The 25,245-nt window shown below is 41.8% G+C and overlaps 1 protein-coding gene across 1 annotated transcript in view; it reads right to left on the reverse strand.

The window, feature by feature from the left end:
* The window catches only part of slc18a2 (solute carrier family 18 member 2), a 58,822-nt gene extending 40,231 nt beyond the window's left edge, over positions 1-18,591 (reverse strand). The window contains exons 1-4 of the mRNA XM_079567117.1: positions 18,460-18,591; positions 11,673-11,994; positions 1,583-1,641; positions 1,283-1,366 (exon numbers count right to left, since the gene is read on the reverse strand). Of these exons, the coding sequence (XP_079423243.1) occupies positions 1,283-1,366; positions 1,583-1,641; positions 11,673-11,994; positions 18,460-18,583 (589 nt within the window). The 5' untranslated portion in view covers positions 18,584-18,591. The remainder of the gene's footprint in view (positions 1-1,282; positions 1,367-1,582; positions 1,642-11,672; positions 11,995-18,459) is intronic.
* Positions 18,592-25,245: the final 6,654 nt, after the last annotated feature.

Raw genomic sequence — 25,245 nt, forward strand, 5'->3', positions numbered from 1 at the left:
AAAAATGACCAAAATGTAACAAAAAAATGACCAAAATTTGATAAAAAACTGACGAAAAAATGAAAAAAATCGGACAAAAAATGACCAAAAAAAGACAAAAAATGTGACAAAAATGTGATGAAAAAATGACCAAAATGTAACAAAAAAATAACAAAAATTTGGTAAAAAATTGACAAAAAATTGACAAAAAATGTGACAAAAATGTGATAAAAATTGACGAAAAAATGACAAAAATATGATATAAATATGATAAAAAATTACAAAAATGTAACAAAAAAATAACAAAAATTTGGTTAAAAAAAAAGACAAAAAATGACAAAAATGTAACAAAAAAATAACAAAAATTTGGTACAAAATTGACAAAAAAATGACAAAAATCTGACAAACTATAAAAAAAACTATAAAACTATAAAAAACTAAATACGTATGTTGTGTTTCCAAACTAACACAGAACAAAAGGACATTAGGACACAAGGACACAAGGACATTAGGACATTAGGACACAAGGACATTAGGACACAAGGACACAAGGACATTAGGACATTAGGACACAAGGACATTAGGACACAAGGACACAAGGACAATTGGACACAAGGACATTAGGACATTAGGACACAAGGACACAAGGACACAAGGACAATTGGACACAAGGACACAAGGACATTAGGACACAAGGACATTAGGTCATTAGGACACAAGGACACAAGGACATTAGGACACAGGGAAGAACATGTCTCAGTGTGGAAGAACGGTGAACTGTTTCTTTAACCTCTTCACCCCCACATGAACAACGCACAGCACATTCTGCAGTTTGGCTTTACCCAAATCTAAAAGCAAGAAAGTGGGAAAAGAGCGTCAAAAACACACGACTGAAGAGTGAAGAAAAAAACAAAAATATCAACAAGAAAACCACGAAAGTGCGACAAAAAGGCGACAAAACTGTGACAAAAAAAGGACAAAGTCACAATCAGTTTTGTAGGTCTTAGCTTTCAAATACGGCGTCAAAAGCCGAACTGGAGGTGCTCGGCTAAGGCGGGGTTAAGAGGTTCATCTACACGTGATTCTTCTTCCCATTCTCGCTCCTCCTAACTAACTAACACAGAACAAAACACTGTCCTCACATCTCAACATGTACATAATGTAAACGTGTACATACTGTGTATTTTTTTCTTCCCCTAACCTGGATGAATCTCAGAGATAAACCTGGTACAGAGAGAGTTTGGGCTGATTCTTCTTCTCTCCTTACAGAGTGAAGCTGAGGAGCAGAGGGAGGGCGGTTTACCTGCGACGGAGGAGCAGGAGGAGCCGACGCCCTGCAGAGACCGAGCCACGAACAGCAGAGCGTAGCTGGAGGAGAAGGCGAACACTGCAGAGAAGAACACACTTCACCTTCACCTCCAAGTTAAACAACATCATCATCTTTAAGTCATGCAATAGTGGAGTCATTTCATTAATGAGAACAGAACTGAGTGAAGAAAATCAATTGTGTTCTAGGAATGGGGCTAAACCTGCCATAATAACAGTGGCCTTGAAGGGAAAGTGCAGTTCATTATAGTTAGATTTAGAGAGAGGAGGCACTGACTGATGGTGGACAGGAACATGATGCAGAAGCCGGCGAAGATGGGGATCTGGTACCCGATTCTGAAACACACAAACCACATTAGGACATGAGGACACAAGGACATTAGGACATTAGGACATGAGGACACGAGGACACGGGGACATTAGGACATTAGGACATTAGGACATTAGGACATGAGGACATGAGGACACGAGGACACGAGGACACGGGGACATGAGGACATGAGGACACGAGGACACGGGGACACAGTGCTATGGCTGAATTAACTCTATAATTCCCCATCAACAGGGACATTAGGACATGAGGACACAAGTACACAAAGACACAGGGACATAAGGACACAAGGACATTAGGACATTGGGACATTAGGACACAAGGACATTAGGAGATTGGGACACTGGGACATTAGGACACTAGGACACAAGGACACAAGGACACAAGGACACAAGGACATTGGGAAATTTGGGACATTGGGACACGAGGGCACTAGGACACAGGGACACAAGGACTTTGGGACATTGGGACATAAGGACACTAGGACACAGGGACACAGGAACACTGGGACACGAGGGCACTATAATAATAATAATAATGCATTGGTTTTATTTAGCGCTTTTCTGGACACACAAAGACGCTTTACATTGCACTATTCGTTCACTCCATACTCGGTGGTGGTAAGCTACTATTGTAGCCACAGCTGCCCTGGGGTAGACTGACGGAAGCGAGGAAACCAGTCTGCGCCATCGGCCCCTCCGACCACCACCAACCACTCACTCACTACACTCGCGAGGCTTCCTGGTGTTACTAAACGGTCTCCCATCCAAGTACCGACCAGGCCCTTCCCCGCTTAGCTTCCAAGGTCTGACGGGATTGGGCATCGCAAAGGCGGTGTGGCCAAGGACACAGGGACACTGGGACATTAGGACACAAGGACATAAGGACATTAGGACACAGGGACACAGGGCGCTGCAGGTGAACAGAGAAACTTTCTAATTGTAGAGATGTCGACGGGAACCTTCTGCTGTAGAGACGGACATGAATCTGAGGAAAGCTTGTAGTGTGAGACACGAGGTCCCCACAGTAACATCTGAGCTGGACTTCCTGTCCCGCATCGTTTACATTCACCATGAGTATGTCCCAAACAAACGAAGAGAAGCTCAGCACTGAGAGAAGGACAGAGTTCCTGATGGACGTGTTAAAAACATCATGTTCACGGTGAAGGAAACGCCCGAGCTCTTCAGGGCGGAGCTTCTTCTTTCTCTCTTTCTCTTTCTCTTTCTCTTTCTCTTTCTCTTTCTCTTTCTCTTTCTCTTTCTCTTTTTCTTTTTCACCGAGAAAATCGACTTTGGTCAATGTGCGTGACTGAGCGCACGCGTGAAGACCAGACGGGTACACGTGAACTCGTCTGAGCTCAGGGAAGAACATGTCTCAGTGTGGAAGAACGGTGAACTGTTCCTTTAACCCCTTCACCCCCACATGAGCAACGCACAGCACATTCTCCAGTTTGGCTTTACCCAAATCTAAAAGCAAGAAAGTGGGAAAAGAGCGACAAAAACACACGACTGAAGAGTGAAGAAAAAACAAAAAAAAATCAACAGGAAAACCACGAAAGAGCGACAAAAAGGCGACAAAACTGTGACGAACAGCGAGGACAAAGTCACAGTTTTGTAGGTCTTAGCTTTCAAATACGGCATCAAAAGCCGAACTGGAGGTGCTCTGTTAAGGCGGGGTTAAGAGGTTCAGCTACAGGTGATTCCTCTTCCCATTCTCGCTGCTCCTCTAAAGACCATTCCAGCTAAATATCAAGCATTGGCTTAAGTGACTTTAATTGAGGAAATGTTTTGTGTTTTGAGCGGTTTTCACTCATTCAGACACTTTTCCTGATTGGACCGAGTTTCCTTTGCTTGTTTGAGGACATTTCAGACCAGTTCTAGGGTAAATCTCGCTTGAAATAAGAAAGTAAAATTGCCAGTGAGACGAGACCAATGTTCTTACCCCATTGGCAAAGAAAATGACCTGAAATAAGGACGAAATGTATCGAAACGAGTCAGAAACATCTCAGAACAAGTGAAATAATCCAGAACAAATGCCCAACAACTTCTTAACCAGTCAAAACAACTAACGTGGATTATTGTGCTCAAACTGAGATGTTTATACTGATCTAGTTCATTACTTTTTGCAGTGTGGGCATTTGGTATTCAACTCATTTAGTAACTTTTTTGTAATTTTTTAAAAATCATTTTCTTGTAATTTTTTTGGTCATTTTTTAAATCATTTTTTTGTAATTTTTTGTAATTTTTTTGTTATTTTGTTGTTATTTTTTGGCACATTTTTGTAAATGTTTTTGTCATTTTTTGTCATTTTTTTTTGTTATTTTTTTGTTATTTTTTTGTTACTTTTTTGGCACATTTTTGTAAATGTTTTTGTCATTTTTTGGGTCATTTTTTAATCATTTTTTAATCGTTTTTTGTCAAAGTTTTCTCACTTTTTTGCCCGACAAATGCCCAACAACATCTTAACCAGTCAAAACAACTAAAATTTGGATTATTGAGCTCAAATTGAGATGTTTATACTGATCTAGTTAATTACTTTTTGCAGTGCTCTGAAAGACCATTCCCCTCTGAAAGACCATTCCACCTCTGAAAGACCGTTCCCCTCTGAAAGACCATTCCCCTCTGAAAGACCATTCCAGCTCTGAAAGACCATTCCACCTCTGAAAGACCATTCCCCTCTGAAAGACCATTCCACCTCTGAAAGACCATTCCCCTCTGAAAGACCATTCCCCTCTGAAAGACCATTCCCGCTCTGAAACACTCGTGAGCCTCAGTTGTTCCGGACACTCTAAAGTTCATCCTCTGCTTTGACCGAAATAGTCGCAGTAATTGTTCCTCCTGGAAAAAGCGTTTTGCGAGGCCTTAACGTGATCAAGTCAAACGGCGCAGATGGAGATGGTTAGTTTCCAGGCGGATTCCCTCTGACAGACGCCGCACTTAGGCCGCTGCGAGCGCCGTAAATCGCGTTGGAGCCCGAGGGAGGGGGGGGGGCAGGCGGGGGGGGGGGGGCAGACGACGCAGCAGCAGCAGAGACCAGAGACCAGAGTTCAGGACGACGCCGATTCTGATGAGTTTAATGCGGTTTAGAGCGAGCGCGGCGCACTTCCTGCTCCTGTCTGCATGCATCACGTCACACGGGGAGACACGGACAGGACGCCAGTCACCGAACAAACCGCCTCCTCCTCCACGGCGACGACCAGGGAACGCCAGTCACCCGGAACATCAGCCTCCTCCTCCACAGCGACGACCGGGAACGCCAGTCACCCGGAACATCAGCCTCCACATCTTACAAACCGCCTCCTCCACAACGACGAGCGGCAGATTTACAAACCACATCAACATCAACATCAACAACGACCGGCAGATCTGAAACCACATCAGCAACGACCAGCGGGAATCACAACCCTGACCCACCAGCTCGGGTCTGCTTCAGTTTAAACCAGACCGTTTTCTGCTCAAATATTAGAGTTTGAATAAATTAAAGCTCATTATAAGTCCACACACATCGTAAAAGGAGAAGTCATTGATTCTGTTTCCGAGTATCTGGGTGTGATCTTAGACGACAAATTAAAGTGGGACAAAAACACAACATTGTGTCCTACAATATTCTCCTCTTGCTTAAGACTTTACAAACGTTATCAACAAACACTGGCACATCATCAAATCGGACCCAAACTTGAAGGACTTTGCCCTCTCGCCTCGAGTTGTTTTTAAAAGACCGCCCAACCTGAACAATATGCTTGTGAGGGCAGATTTGCCTCCCCTCACTAAGACTCATTTTGTACAAGACGTCCCTCATGGCAACTACAGGTGCGGACATTGCACCCAAAGTAACTTCACACAAAAGACTAAGACTTTCAATCATCCAAGAACCGGCAGAACATACAAAATAAAAGGAGTTATCACCTGCAACACCTACAACGTCATCTATGTGCTCAAGTGTCCGTGCGGGCTTGCCTACATTGGCAAGACCCCTCAAAACAAGAATCACGGAACACCGATCGAACATTCGTAACAATGATTCTAGGAGCCCTGTAGCAACACACTTTGCCGAAGCACAACACAATATCAGCACACTCAGGTATGTGGGCATAGAACATGTGAAACTTCCGAACAGAGGTGGTGACATAAACAAGCAACTATTAAAAAGGGAGGCCTGTTGGATATACACATTGGACACCATGAGTCCCAAAGGCATGAATGAAGAATTTGATCTCAGACCTTTTCTCTGACTCCAGTCTGTTTTTTTCGTTCTAACAAGGTATCATAACAGTGTTCATGTTCAGCTTCTCTCTACCCCGGGGTAACTCTGATGTAAATATAAGTAAATGTAAAAATATGTAAATATGAAATGTACATTTTGTACATTTTGCACATTCACTGGTGCGTATATACGTTTTTACAAATCATCCTGTGGTTGTCACTCGCCGTGTTAAAGTAAGCCTACACTCATCTGTCTCTACTGTCCTGCACGGGAACCTGTTTAGTTTTTTTTTTCCTGTGCGTGGCAACATTTTATGTAATGTCTCCTTGTGAAACTCATAGCATGTGACATGTGTCATGTGACAATACACATGACCCCTACAATTAAGCTGTGTACATATATACAGGTGTGTTAGAGCTGTTTTTTATTGTCTGAAGAAGGGCTAAGGCCCGAAACGTCACTAACCTGGTGAGCATTAAATAAGCTTTGGAGCGACTAAGTTGTGCGGATCTTTTATTTATTTTTGTGACAAAAACACAGATCATAAAATATAGTCTCTGTTGACCCTTTTTAGTGAAGAAACCGGTCCTTTCAGGTGGATAAAACCATGTTGAAAGTGTTGCTTTTGTGGAGAGCATTCTGACTTTCTGTATCACCTGCTGGTTTCGGGGCCATGACTGAGGCGCAAAAGAACTCCCTTAGGAAAATATTGCAAGCAAAATCTTAGGTGTTCCTCTGAAGGGTCTGCGGGGGATTCATTCTGCTCGAGCTCTAGATAAAGCAGACATAATATTATCAAAACATCCTCTGTTTAGAGAGTTTGAGCTGCTCCCCTCAGGTCGAAGGTACAGGAGCCCCGCCCTGACTAAAAACAGGACCAGGCGGCCATTTTACAATTAAACAAACCAACAATATGAAGTAACCAACAGTGATGTTCTTATTCTGCACAGCTGGTCTGTCAGAGAAGGTTTTAAGGAATAACGATTTGAACATAATTGAAACTGAGGTTGACGGGCCGTGGTTTGTTGTCATGTTTGGATCTTCTGCTATGGTCACTGTTGTCTTTGTGTATCTCCACTCACTGCGAATGAATTTCCCCACGGGGACAATACATTTCTAAATTTCTACTACTTTATCCACATAAATAAGATCTGTAGCAAAGTAAATATTTTGAGACTTTGTTTGCATAATACTTCCATTTAGAACTAGGTTTTCAGAGCTTTCGTTCCCCGTGACCCCTGAACCCCTCAGCCTCTCAGCCTCTCCTCTGGTGCTGCTTTGCTTTGTGATCAGGAAAATAAGAGCTGAGGCTCCTGTAGATACTGGATTACAGAGCCGTGGGAAGATGTTTTAGTTTAGGGGGCGCTGAGGGACAAAATGTACCCCCAAAATACTTTCTCTGTGCATAAATCCTATTTATTAACCTCTTAACTCCCGCCTGAACCGAGAGCATTTTCTCCAGTTCAGCTTTACCCAAATCCTGTAGGCCAGTGTGACGCCTCATTTGAAAGACCTACAAAACTACATTGATCTTTTTCCTCACATCAGATTTTTTTTGTGCCACTTTTTCGTCAAATTTTTCTCACTTTTTTTTGTCAAATTTTTGTCCGTTTTTGTCATTTTTTGTAAAATTCTTATCACTTTTTCGGCCATTTTTTCCCTAAATTTTTCGTCAATTTTTTCTCACTTTTTTGTCAAAATTTTGTCAATTTTTTGCTTTTTTTTGTCACTTTTTTCGTCAAATTATTCACTTTTTTTTCTTCAAATTGTCACTTTTTCGTCCATTTTTTCTCCATGTTTTGTCCATTTTTTTCTCCATTTTTTGTCCAATTTTTTGTCCATTTTTGTCATTTTTTGTCCAATTTTTGTCACTTTTTCCTCAATGTTTTCTCACTTTTTTCACATTTCCATCCTTGTTTTCGTCTCAGTTTTGTTGCTATTTTCACACCTTTTTTCCAGAAGCTTTTGGACTGGGGGTAAAGCTGGAGAAAATGTGCTCGGTTCAGGTGGGAGTTAAGGGTTTAATATTGCCTGCAGTTCACAAACTATCCACCAGGGGGTTCTGCAGCTCCCTCAGCACCCTGGGTTCCCACGGCCTTGCTGGATTATTAAACATTAAACGGACATTTCGGCTGCATCCGAGCAGGTCAGGTAGTCCCGCTTCCGTCTCCCACAAAGGAAACGACCATATTTGGATCCGAGCCTTTCGTGCTACACGTGGATGCCAAACCTGTGAGTATTTGTGAATGAATGAGCGTGGGAAAGACACAGAGACACAGCTCGGATCCCCGTGTTTGTGCGACGTGTTCGCTCAGTGGAAGTAAGAGCGTCAGTGCAGTCACCTTCTCGCCGAGACGAGACGAGCCGAGCATTAACCGAGCAGTTTCCTCCGCCGTGAAAACACACTCACTTTATTCTCACGCGTGTTCGGCCTCAAACCACACACGGCAAAACAACTGGGGAAAACACGGGACGGAGCGAAGGAACACCAGGGTCTCACAACTGACAATCCGGGCCGATCCAAACGTGGTGCGAGGAAACGAACCCGAGGCCAGTGATTTAGTGTTTTGTTTAAAGAGCCGGAGCTTGTTCAGGTATTTCGGTCCCGCCTCAACTGAGCTTTACCCAAATCTAAAAGCTAAAAGGAAAAGCATCAAAATAGCGAGAAAAAGAGGATGAAAACGTGAGAAAAACACGACAAAAAATGATAGAAAAAATGATTTAAAAACCCGACAAAAATGTGACAAAAACTCAATAAAAATGTGACAAATATTCAATAAAAATGTGACAAAAATTCAATAAAAATGTGACAAAAATTCAACAAAAATGTGACAAAAATTCAATAAAAATGTGACAAAAATTCAACAAAAATGTGACAAAAATGTGACAAAAATGTGACAAAAATTCAATAAAAATGTGACAAAAACTCAACAAAAATGTGACAAAAACTCAACAAAAATGTGACAAAAACTCAACAAAAATGTGACAAAAATTCAACAAAAATGTGACAAAAATTCAACAAAAATGTGACAAAAATTCAACAAAAATGTGATAAAAATTCAACAAAAATTCAACAAAAATTCAACAAAAATGTGACAAAAATGTGACAAAAATGTGACAAAAATGTGACAAAAATGTGACAAAAATGTGACAAAAATTCAATAAAAATGTGACAAAAATGTGACAAAAATTCAATAAAAATGTGACAAAAATGTGACAAAAATGTGACAAAAATTCAACAAAAATGTGATAAAAATTCAACAAAAATGTGACAAAAATTCAATAAAAATGTGACAAAAATTCAACAAAAATGTGACAAAAATTCAATAAAAATGTGACAAAAATTCAATAAAAATGTGACAAAAACTCAACAAAAATGTGACAAAAATGTGACAAAAACTCAACAAAAATGTGACAAAAATTCAACAAAAATGTGACAAAAATTCAACAAAAATGTGATAAAAATTAAACAAAAATGTGACAAAAACTCAACAAAAATGTGACAAAAACTCAACAAAAATGTGACAAAAATGGAAAAAAAAAGAAAAGAAAAAAAAACATACAAAAGGTGACACAACACAGCAACAACGCGAGGAAAAAGGTCAGTTTTGCTTTCTTTGCTTAGCTTTCAAATGCGGTGTTCCACAGCCAAAAGAGGGCAGAATGCATTTGGTTAAGGCGGGGGGTTAGAGGTTAAAACATGTATTTGTGGAAGTGTCACATTTACGCTCATTTGGGCCGGGCTGGTCAGAGTCCAGGGCTGTTTTTCAGTCCCAGTCCGGCCCTGGGTGTTAAGCTCTCGTTACTGAGCTGAAGGAGCTGCACGTCTGTTTGGGCGGATTCCTCACCTCTCCATCTCTAAAGGGCCAAAGACCTGAGACCTGTCGGAGACTAGACCTCAGAGAGTCGTACGGAGTCTAACCTTGGTCTCCTTGGTCTCAGAGACATTGCAGAGACGTAGGGCTGGGACGATGAGGAAATCTGGGGTCACGATTATAATAACTGCGATTAACGATATTACCACGATATTTGCCTATGGTTTAAAAATCACAGCAGACATGATGGGACTGGGCAGTTATGAAATATTCCTCTTCAATGTCATATTGAGACAAAGTAAGTATTTAAAGGCACACTGTGTAACATTTTGGACTTTACTAAAACAGAACAGACACAGACAATGCTGTTTCTGCAGTGGGTGATCAGAGAAGGATCTGGAGGAGGAACTAAAACACTGAAGTCTTAAACACGGCTGACTTTCGTCACATCTCCATGGAGACGCACCCGCTCCCGGTAAAGTGACCGAGATGTGGCGATCGATTCATTACTGCATTTTTTATCGTGATTAACGATATTGTTTATCGTCCCCACAGAGACGTCACAGAAACATCTCAAAGAGACCTGGAGACTCGCCTTATCTCCAGGCGACGTCTCAGAGACATCTCCGTGACCAGCAGCGACTCGAGTCTCACTCGAGTCTCCAACTAGTCTCCAACTAGTCTCCAGGCCGGTGCCATGGGCCCGAGATGGAGGGGGCGGCGGTCCTATGGGCTGTTTGGGATGGTGATCAATGATCAATAGTGTGAAGTGTCTTTGTGCGATGAGACGAGTCTCTCCCTCTGAGCGTCTCCAGAGACACTTTCTGTCTGAACTTACAGATCTCGGGCCTGGTGCGAGGACGGCACAAGCTCCAAGGAAATGTTTATTTTTTTGCTGAGAGCAATAAAATTAACATTTTTTTAACCAGAATAGTCCATCTTAGATTAAAAATCTCTTTTTCAGGGCAGTCCCGGTCCCAGAGGGGAGTCTATTGTACATGTTTTTAGTGGTAGGGGAAACCAAAGTACTGGACTCAGTCAGGGGGCGTGGTCTCACCTGTTAGTGGGCGTGGTCTCACCTGTCAGTCAGTGGGCGTGGTCTCACCTGTCGGTCAGGGGGCGTGGTCAGTGGGCGTGGTCAGTGGGCGTGGTCTGTCGATCAGGGGGCGGGGTCAGTGGGCGTGGTCAGGGGGCGGGGTCTCACCTGTCGGTCAGTGGGCGTGGTCAGTGGGCGTGGTCTCACCTGTTGGTCGGGGGCGTGGTCTGTCGGTCAGTGGGCGTGGTCTGTTGGTCAGTGGGCGTGGTCAGTGGGCGTGGTCTGTAGGTCAGGGGGCGTGGTCAGGGGGCGTGGTCTCACCTGTTGGTCGGGGGCGTGGTCTGTCGGTCAGTGGGCGTGGTCAGTGGGCGTGGTCTCACCTGTTGGTCGGGGGCGTGGTCTGTCGGTCAGTGGCCGTGGTCTGTCGGTCAGGGGGCGTGGTCTGTTGGTCAGTGGGCGTGGTCAGTGGGCGTGGTCTGTAGGTCAGGGGGCGTGGTCTCACCTGTCGGTCAGTGGCCGTGGTCTGTCGGTCAGGGGGCGTGGTCTCACCTGTCGGTCAGTGGCCGTGGTCTGTCGGTCAGGGGGCGTGGTCAGTGGCCCGGGTCTCACCTGTTGGTCAGGGGGCGTGGTCTCACCTGTCGGTCAGTGGCCGTGGTCTGTCGGTCAGTGGGCGTGGTCAGTGGGTGTGGTCTGTCGGTCAGTGGGCGTGGTCTCACCTGTCGGTCAGTGGCCGTGGTCTGTCGGTCAGGGGGCGTGGTCTCACCTGTCGGTCAGTGGCCGTGGTCTGTCGGTCAGGGGGCGTGGTCAGTGGCCCGGGTCTCACCTGTTGGTCAGGGGGCGTGGTCTCACCTGTCGGTCAGTGGCCGTGGTCTGTCGGTCAGTGGGCGTGGTCAGTGGGTGTGGTCTGTCGGTCAGTGGGCGTGGTCAGTGGGCGTGGTCAGGGGGCGTGGTCAGTGGGCGTGGTCAGTGGCCCGGGTCTCACCTGTTGGTCAAGGGCCCGATGAAGGGGTTGGTGAGCAGCTGCACCGTGGCCTTGGAGGCGAAGAGCATCCCGACCTTCACGTTCTCGTTGACCAGGCCGGTCGTGGACGTCGGACAGTCCGACGCGTTCGCGGGGCCCGCCGTGGGACCGGGACTCGTTACCGTGGAGACCGCGGTGACCGGGGAGGAGGCCGCGGTGCCCGACGTCTTCACGGAGTTGTCGTACAGAGACACGATGCTGTGGAACGAGGCGGGGGCGCTGCGGTTCGGGGGCGGGGCCTCGGGCGTGTCCAGCTGATACAGGTAGTTGGGGATGATGGGAACTGAGAGGACGAGATACAAAAACAACATTTTAACGTCTCAAACTAACAGCCTGTCACAAACCAGAGGACGTTCAGAAAGTCCAGAGAAGAGACTCAGATAAAACTACTTTCACCTCTTACGCCTTAAAGGAATAGGCCCCCGTTTTTTCATACTGAGATATGTTCTTACCTCAGCTGTGACGAGTTCTTTAGGACCTGTCTGATCTTCAGTCACGTAAACACAGACGGCGTTAGCATTTAGCCTCTCCCTCTCTCCTCTATAGCTCCAAAACAGGTCAAGATAGAAGCTACCAAGCTCTTCCACGTTTTCCCGATTTAAATATGGTTACGTGAAGTGTTCCACTACAAAGTATAATTACACACAATTAAACAATGTGGATTTTCTAAGCGGATAAAAGGGGGGACTATATTGTAAGGCGTAATAATACCAGGAGTAATTTGGCATCCGCACAGTAAAGTGAAGATTACTGCGTGGATTTCGAACTACTCCTGGTATTATTACGCCTTACAATATAGTTATATAATTGACAAAGAAATGACAAAAAAGTGACAAAAAATTGACCAAAAAAAAAAGATAAAAAATTGACAAAAAATTACAAAAAGATAAAAAATGTGACAAAAAAACGACAAAAATGTGACAAAAAAATGACACACAGTAAAGTGAAGATTAGGGAAAACGTGGAAGAGCTTGGTAGCTTCTATCTTGACCTGTTTTGGAGCTATAGAGGAGAGAGGGAGAGGCTAAATGCTAACGCCGTCTGCGCTGTGTTTACGTGACTGAAGATCAGACAGGTCCTAAAGAACTCGTCACAGCTCAGGTAAGAACATATCTCAGTGTGGAAAAACGGTGGGATATTCCTTTAATCGAGCACATTTTCTCCAAATCTAAAAGCGTCTTCACTGGAGACTAACAGAGTCATGCCTCATTTGAAAGCTAAGACCTACAAAACTGATCTTACACATATTTTCAGAAGCTTTCAAATGAGGCGTTCCCCTGGCCTAAGCGTCTTGTGTGTGAAATGCACGGTATAAATAAACATGCTGGATCGCTCGGACTAAACCATTCATTGCATTTGCAGTTTTATCACAATATTAAACAACGTGATTTCCGACTCGCAGAGGCCGGGATTCTGGCCCCTGTGTCCGACGCCGCGGGAGGAGAATGTCGCGGCGTCGGCTCCACCGCGAGCGCTTGTTTATTTCATCAGCCTCGTTAAGGTAGATCCTGGATACAAAGGGAAATATCAGCGTTTATAGAACAGTATTAGCCTGCTCCATGTAGTTATCCTATAGCCGTTAGCATTAGCCTGCTCCATGTATTTATCCTATAGCATTAGCCTGCTCCATGTATTTATCCTATAGCATTAGCCTGCTCCATGTATTTATCCTATAGCATTAGCCTGCTCCATGTATTTATCCTATAGCATTAGCTTGCTCCATGTATTTATCCTATAGCCGTTAGCAGTTTATAGTTTATAGAACAGCCATTAGCCATAACTACGTTAGCATAGCGTTAGCCGCTGGTCCCTCGCTGCTACACTCTGATGATCACAGGATCTCCCTCACCTCCCACTGTAGTCACATGACTCCACAGAGAAGGAGGAGAGTCGAGAGGAACGACCTTTAGAAGCTAAAAGAAGCTCATGTTCGGGAATGTTCTGGATCAAGATAAGAACTTCTCTCATAAGCACTTTTTACACTATTTACAACAAATATTACAGCACACAGTTATATATATGTGGGCTAATTTGAATTATATTTAAAAGAATTATTATGGATTATTAAAGGCACACTGTGTAACATTTTGGACTATTCTGTTGTCATCAATATAAAACAGGCCCCTGTGAGCAGCTCCACAGAAAATACTTTCACTGCAGCAAAGGACGGATCTGGATCAGAACCAAACATATTTAAAGAGGGGGTGTTCTGCTTTTTTCAGTCCCATAGCACCAGTCTATATCACACTACAATGATGACAAACCTTCTGTTGGTCTGTAAATGCAGTAAATTAGAATAACTGCCTTGTATAAAATGTCTCTCTCAAAATGGCTGTAGTGAATGTCTTGAAATAGGCCTCTGTCTCTTTAAGAACCTCTGAGCCTTTAGACACGCCCCCTCCTCACGCTGTCTGTGGCATCAGTGGGGAGGGGGTTCTGCTGAGGAGCAGTGGTTGGTTACTCGGCTGGTGACCAAAGCTCGGAGGCGTCTCCAGGAGGTGGGGGCGTTCCTAGGAGGACTCAGGCAAACCTATCCCTAAAATGGCCGCCATCAGAGTTTTTACAGATTAATCAGAAATACGTGAATGTGCCAAGGCAACACTTCAGGCATGTTACACGGTGTGGCTTTAAGTTAGCAATACTGTGATAGGTCAGGAAATATTTCATGAGCAATAACATTGTCTCAGTTTAGGCTGTATTTTAGTTATGTGTTAACGGTGTATATATGTATAAAAAATAATTATTATAAAATCACATTAACAAAACAAGCATAAAAAGGGATGAACAAGCAAAGTGGCACATCGAGAAGGTCCTGGGTTTGACTCCTGGGTTGGGCCTCTCTATGGAGTTTGCATATTCTTCCCGTGTCCCCCAAAAACATGTACAATAGGCCAGGGTGAGTGAGGGCGTGTTGGAGAGAGTGAGACAAATGAACCCGTGTGTGTAAAAAGGAGAAGCAGCGTTTGATCCTAACAACTACAGTTTTGCTAGTCCGTTAGCATTAGCCTGCTCCATGTATTTATCCTATAGCCGTTAGCATTAGCCTGCTCCATGTATTCATCCTATAGCCGTTAGCATTAGTGTGCTAACGGCTATAGGATAAATACATGGAGCAACAATGGGGAGTGGCGTACGAAAAGAGATGCACTTTATGTTTTGTGTAGTTGTTGTCCTTGCCTGGTTTGTCTGTAATGCACTGCTGTGTGTTGTGGCTTATGTGTTTTATATTTTGTATGTTCTTGTCTTGTTTTTTATGGGACTGCGGATGGAAATTAGCCTTGAGCTAAATCCGGCATATTTACAGCACTAGTTGTCTGTTCATTAATATGCACTGTCCCATTCAAATAAATGAATAAATGAAATGAAATGCAGGCACTTTGCTGCATCTGTTCTGGGGGCGGCCCTTTGATACAAACGTTTTGGTTAAGTGTGTTTTCTTTTTTTTCTAAAGTATATGAAAGGACAATTAACCCAGACAGAGACTTCGCGCTTTTTGGAGCTTCACAGATTCTTATGGACATTCAAACTTTTATCACGTTAGGGACTGTTATTGCAAAAAAAAACAGATTCTCAAAAACTGGCTTAACGAATTTATCTCCATATTACATCAACAAAATATTCGTCTAAGATTCGTCTGTCTTTTTTCTTTCTTTGTAATTTACATACATTGAGGCAGTGGTTGCTGTGCACATCTGGCCGAGTGCTTGCAGGAGCGAGTGTGAGGGTGAGTATGTGTGGGCGAGCATGTGTAGGTTGGAAAGTGCAAAAGAGTGGGATTATTTTTCTTTTAATATCCAATACCTGTATTGATATAATTTTTCGTTGTAAACTTAATTTAATAAATATAATTGAAGAAAAAAAGTCTCAGAGCTAAATGCTAACTCAGTTAAAGCTGCAGTTCCTGAGTTTGTGTCGTAGAGTAAATGTGTTTCTGTAAGTTACAGTAAAACACAGATCTCGTGCATCGTATGGGAATTACTCAAACTATTGAGAGAAAAAATAAATAAATCCACATTTGTAACAGGAAAAATCAGGTCCTGCAGCTTTAAGTTTCGCAGATTCTCGTCCAGAGGAAACTTCACTGTATAAGACGTTCATTATAAATAAGCTTTAGTATTGTGCCTGGCTTCACTGTTCATTTGTTTGGGCCATGGAGCGTCTGATTTAAATCAGGAATCTGAACTAATAATCGATTACTGGTTTTCTGGTTCACACAGACTCAGATCGAGCAAAAATGACATGAAAATATAGTATTTTTGATAAAAACCTTTGTTTTAAAGTCTGCAGTGTTTTGTACTTTGAAAATTTCATAAAAATCCGTCTGTGTCTCGTCCAATCAGAAGCAGAATTAGCGCCAAGAGCCTCAGACAAACGTTCACTTTAAGTTTACTCCATCGACACGTCCTCGAGTGAGGCCGCTTTAGCTTAAAGTGATAAAATATAACATTTTCCTACAGCACTCACAGACAAGAGATTAATCGAGAAAATAATTGGTAGATGAATCGATTACCAGATAATCGCCCAACCCAGAGCTAAAGGTATTTCTGTGATTTCTCTGACTCTCACGTCCAATCAGGAGGAACTTTATTATTTACTTTCACATTTCACTCTCACCCTTTAATCTAAAATCCATCGTGTGCCAGAAATGTCCACATCCGACTTCCTTCCTCAGTCTGATGTTTCCAAATCTTCAGGGCTGATAAAGCTGAGTGAAGGCGGAGCCAAAATCGGTTCAGTATCGGATATTCGTAGCCGATACTCGATATCGTGTGACTCGATCCTGAAGTAAGTTGCGATACGGTTTAACAAAATCACGACATTATTGCGATATTTCACCAAACCTACACGATATGGTCCGTTCTGATTCATGCTTGTACGTCCTTTATTAAACCAGGAAGGTGCCACTGACCCTGTTGTACATGTTTTTAGTGGAAGAGGAAACAACATCCCGGTCTTAATCTCAAACATAAACATTTGAAACGCCCTTTTCTGAGAGAAACAAAGTCCTTTTGTGAGATTTAACCTCTTAACTCCCGCCTGAACCAACTGCATTCTGTCCTCTGTGGCTGTTATATAGGCCTGTGTAGCACCTCATTTGAAAGCTAAGACCCACAAAACTGATCTTTTTCCCTCACGTTGTTGCTGTGTTGTGTCACCTTTTGTATGTTTTTTTTTTTTATTTTGGTCACATTGTTGTGGAGTTTTGGTCACATTTTTGTAGAATTTTTGTCATTTTTTTGTTGAATTTTTGCTGAATTTTTGTCTTTTTTTTTTTTTGATTTTTTGTCACTTTTTTGTTGAATTTTTTCACATTTTTGTTGAGTTTTTTTCACATTTTTGTTGAATTTTTTTCACATTTTTGTTGAATTTTTTTCACATTTTTGTTGAGTTTTCGTCACATTTTTGTTGAATTTTTGTTGAATTTTTGTTGAGTTTTTGTCACATTTTTGTTGCGTTTACATCCTTGTTTTCTTTTTGATTCGGGCAAAGCCAAACTGGAGGAAATGGGATCCGTTCAGGTGGGAGTTAAGAGGTTAAAGACCTGACGTTTAAATTATATCAATATGACGTTTGTGCCGGAGACAGAAATATGAGGGAAAACGTCACTGTAAGTTTTCACATTAAAATAAGCCACACCTTAAAGCCACAGCGTGTAGAAATTTACCCAATAAATCAAATTCAAATACAAGCAGTTCTTTTACGACAGCAGAGTGTGAGATTTAAACATGTTTGATTCTTTCATTACTCACTGCAGTAAAAGTACTTTCTGTGGAGCTGCTCATAGAGGCGTGTTTTATACTGACGACAACAGGATATAAATGTTACACAGTGTGCCTTTAATGTGCACAACGGACAGAGCTTTAAATGGATGTAATATTTGTTTTATTCGTGGAGGGTTTTGGAATAAACTAGACATGAACGGAGAAAATAAGGAAAAAACTGAGGAAAAGAAGGAGATGAGGAAAAGCATGGGGGGAGAAGGGACTAAATAATCAAATAAATAAATAAAGAAGAAGAAGAAATAAAGAATATAAAGAAATAAAGTAAAACACACGTGAAAAAAGCATGGGGAAAAATCTGGCAAAAATTGGGGTAAACTTCCGTAAAAAAAAAAAGCTGAAAAATAATAAATTGATGGGGGAAAAAAACATTTGGGGAAATTTGGGGAAAATGTGGAAAAAATGAGGAAAAGATGGGGGTGAGGACGGGGAGAAGGGACTAAATAAATGAGACTAAATAAAGTGAAACAAGTGAAAACAGCATGGGGGAAAAAAGGGGGAAAATTTGGGAATATCTGGTACAAATTGGGGCAAACTTGGAAAAGTTCGTAAAAAAAAAAGCAGAAAAATTGGGGGAAAAAGTAGTAAATTTAGGGGGAAAAATAAGATTTTTTTGAAGTGGAAAAAAATGGCTGAAAAAATGAAAACATTTGGAAGAATTTGGGGAAAATGTGGGAAAAAATGCTAAAAAGGGGGAAAAATATCCCTTTGTCGTTAAAGGACGTTTCTTGGTTGTTTCACCTCAAATAAATGAAACTAAAATAAATTCAATGGAAGGAAAAGGAATAATTTCACATTCTTCTTCTGTCTCATGGTTCTGTATGATCTGAATATTTTAGTATCGGTATCGACAAGTATCGTTTCAGTCCTGGTATCGAGAAAGAAAAACAGATCCTAGTGAATGAGGCAGGAGTTAGTGAGTGGATTAAAGGTCAGAAGTTCCTGAGAGTCTGGATCTCCTCACTCACCCACGACGGTCATGAGCATGTTGTCCAGCAGCAGGGCCACGAAGACGATGAAGAGGATGAGTTTCCGGGACCGGTGCTCCTCCCTGAGCCACTGCCGAAAGCCGTACAGCCACTCCAGCACCATCGCCACGGGAACGGCCAGGAACAACCGCCGAGAAACGGGGACAGGAACGTCACGAGAAAGAGCCGGGAAAAACCTTCACAACGACGCCGGGTCCAGGAGACGGAGAAGGTCCCGAGAACGTCCCGAGAAACGAGGGAGGAACGTGGAGAATGGAAGCAGAAACGGGAGCTCCGGGGGGTTTTAGTCCATGTTCGGAGGCTCTGTGGTGACGCTCAGGAGCAGACTGATGCTCCGGCAGAGTCCTGAGCAGAGAGGGACCAGGGGGGAGGGACCAGGGGGGGGGAGGAGACCTGTGGCTCAGATGCCCTCCCACAGTGAGCAAGAGCCAATGGAGCGAATGGAAACAGACACAGGGTTTGGGGGGAAGTAAAAATAGGCGGCGAGAACGTCATTCGGGAACGTCAGAAAAGGGTTTGGAAAGAAAATGTTCTGAGGTGAAGATGGAGAGAGAAGGTGTGGGGGAAACACAAGAGGAAGAGGGGAAAAAACGGGGGAAGAAATGTGGGGGAGTGGAAAAAACAAGGGGGGAAATGAAGGGAAAAAAGTGGGGGAAATTTGCACAAAAAAAGGGGGAAAAGAGCAGAGGAAAAATTAATAAAAACATATAAACTAATGGAGGGAAAGTGGGAAAGATTAGGAAAAAAATGAGGAAGAAATTGGGGGGAAAAGTGGAGGGAAAAAAAGGGTGGAGCAGAGAAAAAATGTTATAAAATTGAGGGGGAAAAAGGAGAAAAAGTAGGGAAGAAATGGGGAAAATTGGGGAAAAATCAAGAAAAACAAGGTTAAAAATGGGGAGGGGATTTGGAGGGAAAAAAAGGTAAAACACATGGACAGAAATTGGGAAGAATTATGAAAAAAGGGCAAAAAAAATGAGGGAGAAATTGGGGGAAAAAGTGGAGGGAAAAAAAGGGTGGAGCCGAGAAAAATTGTTATAAAATTGAGGGGGAAAAGGAGAAAAAGTAGGGAAGAAATGGGGAAAATCGGGGGAAAAGTCAAGAAAAACAAGGTTAAAAAAGGGGAGGGGATTTGGAGGAAAAAAAAGGTAAAACACATGGACAGAAATTGGGAAAAATTATGAAGAAAGGACAAAAAATAAGGGAGAAATTGGGGGGAAAAGTGGAGGGAAAAAAAGGGTGGAGCCAAGAATTTTTTTTATAAAATTGAGGGGGAAAAAGGAGAAAAAATAAGGAAGAAATGGGGAAAATCGGGGGGAAAATGAGGGGAAAAATCAAGAAAAACAAGGTTAAAAAAGGGGAGGGGATTTGGAGGAAAAAAAGGTAAAAACACATGGGCAGAAATTGGGAAAAATCATGAAAAAGGACAAAAAATAAGGAAGAAATTAGGGGGAAAAGGTGGGAAAAATTAGGGAGAAATTAGGGGGTAATTGTTATATAATTGAGGGGGAAAAAGGAGAAAAAGTAGGCAAGGAATGGGGAAAAACGGGGGGAAAATGAGGGGAAAAATCAAGAAAGACAAGGTTAAAAAAGGGAGGGGATTTGGAGGAAAAAAAGGTAAAAACACATGGGCAGAAATTGGGAAAAATTATGAAAAAAGGACAAAAAATAAGGAAGAAATTGTGGGGGAAAAAGGTGGAGCTGAGAAAGATTAGGGGGAAAATTCAGGGGCAAAAAAGGAGAAAATATAGGGAAGGAATGGGGAAAGTCGGGGGGAAAATGAGGGGGAAAATCAAGAAAGACAAGGTTAAAAAAGGGGAGGGGATTTGGAGGAAAAAAAGGTAAAAACACATGGGCAGAAATTGGGAAAAATTGTGAAAAAAGGACAAAAATAAAGAAGAAATTGGGGGAAAAAGTGGAGGGAAAAAAAGGGTGGAGAAAAAATAGGGAAGAAATGGGGAAAATCGGGGGGAAAATCAAGAAAAACAAGGTTAAAAAAGGGGAGGGGATTTGATTTAGAAGAAAAAAAGGTGAAAACATTTGGACAGAAATTGGGAAAAATTGTGAAAAAAGGACAAAAAATAAGGAAGAAATACGGGGGAAAAAAGGTGGAGCTGAGAAAGATTAGGGGGAAATTGAGGGGGGGAAAAAGGAGGAAAATACAGGCAAGGAATGGGGAAAATCGGGGGGAAAATGAGGGGAAAAATCAAGAAAAACAAGGTTAAAAAGGGGAGGGGATTTGGAGGAAAAAAAGGTAAAAACACATGGGCAGAAATTGGGAAAAAATATGAAAAATTGACAAAAAAATAAGGAAGAAATTGAGGGGGAAAAAAGGAGAAAATATAGGGAAGGAATCAGGGAAAAATGGCAAAAAACAGGGGTTGGAAACTGCAGAATCTGGATCTGTTTTAGTCCATGTTTGATTTCTACAGTAAAAGTCTCAGGACGACGTCGTTATTTTCAAAGATTTTTAGATTTTAAACCCTGTGATTCATTTAATAACTTTCCACACGACGCCGACTCTGATCGAGGGAATAATAAGAGACAAATCAAATAAAAAAGTGAGAGGAGATGAAATGCTGAGATCACAGTGAGGAGAGGGTTATGTGTAGCTCAACACTGCCCCCGTGTGGCTGTGCAGCGACACTACACCAGAAGCACAACACTGACGTTTGCAAAGAACGCGCTCAGTTTAGCTTCAGTTCAGACAGAACATTCTCTCCACTTCGGCTTTACCCAAATGTAAAAGCTCCTGTAAAAAAAGCAGCAAAACAAAACTCAAGACTTAAACCAGGATGAAAACGCACCAAAAAAAGCGGTAAAATAGCGACAAAAACGTGACAAAATAAGCACAAAAGAAGTAAAAAAAAGAATGATCCTGATCTCTCATTATGTCAGTGCCCTCTGCTGGACACCTGTGGAATTATTTCATTCTAATTGTATTTCAGCTGCCCCCTAGTGGCTGGAGTGAGCATTCTGGCAAAGGAATGGGCTTTTTATTTGACATACTCAGGATTTATGCCCTACAAATCATGGGCCGGATTCATCCATGTGGTGGGCCGGATGTGGCCTCTCATCTCAATGACTCATATTCGTCACTATTATTGATTTTTTTCAAGAAGCTTTTGAGGAAGTGCCTGGATAATAACGGAGCTCGGTTTAACCTCTTAACTCCCGCCTGAACCGAGAGGATCTTTTTCCTCACGTCATCAGATTTTTTTTCCCATCATCTTTTTGTTGGGTATTCAACTCATTTTTGTAACTTTTTTGTCATTTTTTTTTTCTCCATCAATTTTTTTTATCAAATTTTTGTTATTTTTTTGTTACATTTTTGTCATTTTTTTGGTCAAATTTTTTATCACATTTTTGTCATTTTTTTAGTCATTTTTTGTCACATTTTTGTCATTTTTTCATCAATCGTTATCACATTTTTATCATATTTTTGTAAATTTTTTGTCACATTTTTGTTGTTTTTTTGGTCAATTTTTATCACATTTTTGTCCATTTTTTGTCACATTTTTGTCGTTTTTAAGGTCAATTTTTATCACATTCTTGTCCATTTTTTGTCACATTTTTGTCGTTTTTATGGTCAATTTTAACACATTTTTGTCCATTTTTTATCATATTTTTGTAATTTTTTGGTCACATTTTGTCACATTTTGGTAATTTTTTTGTGTCATTTTTTGTCATTTTTTTTTTTTTGGTCATTTTTTGTCACATTTTTATCATTTTTTTGTTATTTTTTTGTCACATTTTTGTCATTTTTTCATCAATTGTTATCACATTTTTTATCACATTTTCATCATATTTTTGTCATTTTTTTGTCACATTTTGTCACATTTTTTTGGTCATTTTTTGTCACATTTTTGTCATTTTTTCGTCAATTTCTTGTGACATTTTTGCCACTTTTTCATACATTTTTCCTCACTTATTTGTCAATGTTTTCTCACTTTTTTGTCACATTTCCATCATTGTTTTCATAAAAACATAGGGAGAGGCCAAATGCTAACAACATCTTTGGTCTTTTGGCGTGACTGAGCGCACGCACAAAAACCTGACAGGTGCGCATCAACTCGTCTGAGCTCAGGTAAGAACAGATCTCAGTGTGGAGAAACAGGCATTAAAACCTCTTAACCCCCGCCCAAACCGAGCGCGTTCCCTCTCGTTTTGCTTTATGGGTCTCTTCCCACGTGACACTTATTTGTTTCTTTCTTGGCGCATGTTTCTGACCGGAAGCACGAGCTCAGACACTCACCTCCCGCGTGCAGCAGCTGCGTTCACCCGGAGCCGGTCACAGGTTTATGAAAGTGGGACAAAGTTTCCTCAGCTTCTTCTCAGAGGCGTGTTTTTGGCTGAAACTCTTTGAAACAATCCGCTCGCGCTCGGGGGGAGGAGGAAACACCGGGGACACGCGGCTCACCGGGAGAGCGGGCAGACAGCGCCCTCTGCTGGACGGTTCACTGTGGAGCCTTTAAAGACAGTGTATTTATCTTTCTAATGCAGTGGAGTGAAAGGAAGAAGATCCACAAAAATACTACAACTACTACTCGAGTGAAGTACAGATACTCACAAACTGAGGTGCAGATACTCACAAACTGAGGTACAGATACTCACAAACTGAAGTACAGATACTCACAAACTGAGGTACAGATACTCACAAACTGAAGTACAGATACTCACAAACTTAGGTACAGATACTCACAAACTGAGGTGCAGATACTCACAAACTGAAGTACAGATACTCACAAACTGAGGTACAGATACTCACAAACTGAAGTACAGATACTCACAAACTGAAGTACAGATACTCACAAACTGAAGTACAGATACTCACAAACTGAGGTGCAGATACTCACAAACTGAAGTACAGATACTCACAAACTGAGGTACAGATACTCACAAACTAAAGTACAGATACTCACAAACTGAAGTACCGATACTCACAAACTGAGGTACCGATACTCACAAACTGAAGTACAGATACTCACAAACTGAAGTACCGATACTCACAAACTGAGGTACAGATACTCACAAACTGAAGTACTGGTACTCACAAACTGAAGTACTGGTACTCACAAACTGAAGTACAGATACTCACAAACTGAAGTACAGATACTCACAAACTGAAGTACCGATACTCACAAACTGAAGTACTGGTACTCACAAACTGAAGTACAGATACTCACAAACTGAAGTACAGATACTCACAAACTGAAGTACCGATACTCACAAACTGAAGTACAGATACTCACAAACTGAAGTACAGATACTCACAAACTGAAGTACAGATACTCACAAACTGAAGTACAGATACTCACAAACTGAGGTACAGATACTCACAAACTGAAGTAGATACTCACAAACTAAAGTACAGATACTCACAAACTGAAGTACAGATACTCACAAACTGAAGTACAGATACTCACAAACTGAAGTAGATACTCACAAACTAAAGTACAGATACTCACAAACTGAAGTACAGATACTCACAAACTGAGGTACAGATACTCACAAACTGAAGTAGATACTCACAAACTAAAGTACAGATACTCACAAACTAAAGTACAGATACTCACAAACTGAAGTACAGATACTCACAAACTGAAGTACCGATACTCACAAACTGAAGTACTGGTACTCACAAACTGAAGTACAGATACTCACAAACTGAAGTACAGATACTCACAAACTGAAGTACCGATACTCACAAACTGAAGTACAGATACTCACAAACTGAAGTACAGATACTCACAAACTGAAGTACAGATACTCACAAACTGAAGTACAGATACTCACAAACTGAGGTACCGATACTCACAAACTGAAGTACAGATACTCACAAACTGAAGTACAGATACTCACAAACTGAGGTACAAATACTCACAAACTGAAGTACAGATACTCACAAACTGAAGTACAGATACTCACAAACTGAGGTGCAGATACTCACAAACTGAAGTACAGATACTCACAAACTGAGGTACAGATACTCACAAACTAAAGTACAGATACTCACAAACTGAAGTACCGATACTCACAAACTGAGGTACCGATACTCACAAACTGAAGTACAGATACTCACAAACTGAAGTACCGATACTCACAAACTGAGGTACAGATACTCACAAACTGAAGTACTGGTACTCACAAACTGAAGTACTGGTACTCACAAACTGAAGTACAGATACTCACAAACTGAAGTACAGATACTCACAAACTGAAGTACCGATACTCACAAACTGAAGTACTGGTACTCACAAACTGAGGTACAGATACTCACAAACTGAAGTACCGATACTCACAAACTGAAGTACAGATTCTCACAAACTGAAGTACCGATACTCACAAACTGAAGTACCGATACTCACAAACTGAAGTACAGATACTCACAAACTGAAGTACATATACTCACAAACTGAGGTACAGATACTCACAAACTGAGGTACAGATACTCACAAACTGAAGTACAGATACTCACAAACTGAGGTACAGATACTCACAAACTGAAGTACAGATACTCACAAACTGAGGTACAGATACTCACAAACTGAAGTACAGATACTCACAAACTGAAGTACCGATACTCACAAACTGAAGTACAGATACTCACAAACTGAGGTACAGATACTCACAAACTGAGGTACAGATACTCACAAACTGAAGTGCAGATACTCACAAACTGAGGTACAGATACTCACAAACTGAAGTACAGATACTCACAAACTGAAGTACAGATACTCACAAACTGAAGTACAGATACTCACAAAC

The sequence above is a fragment of the Gobius niger genome (genome assembly GCF_951799975.1).
Source record: "Gobius niger genome assembly, chromosome: 12".
Taxonomy (NCBI): Eukaryota; Metazoa; Chordata; class Actinopteri; order Gobiiformes; family Gobiidae; genus Gobius; species Gobius niger.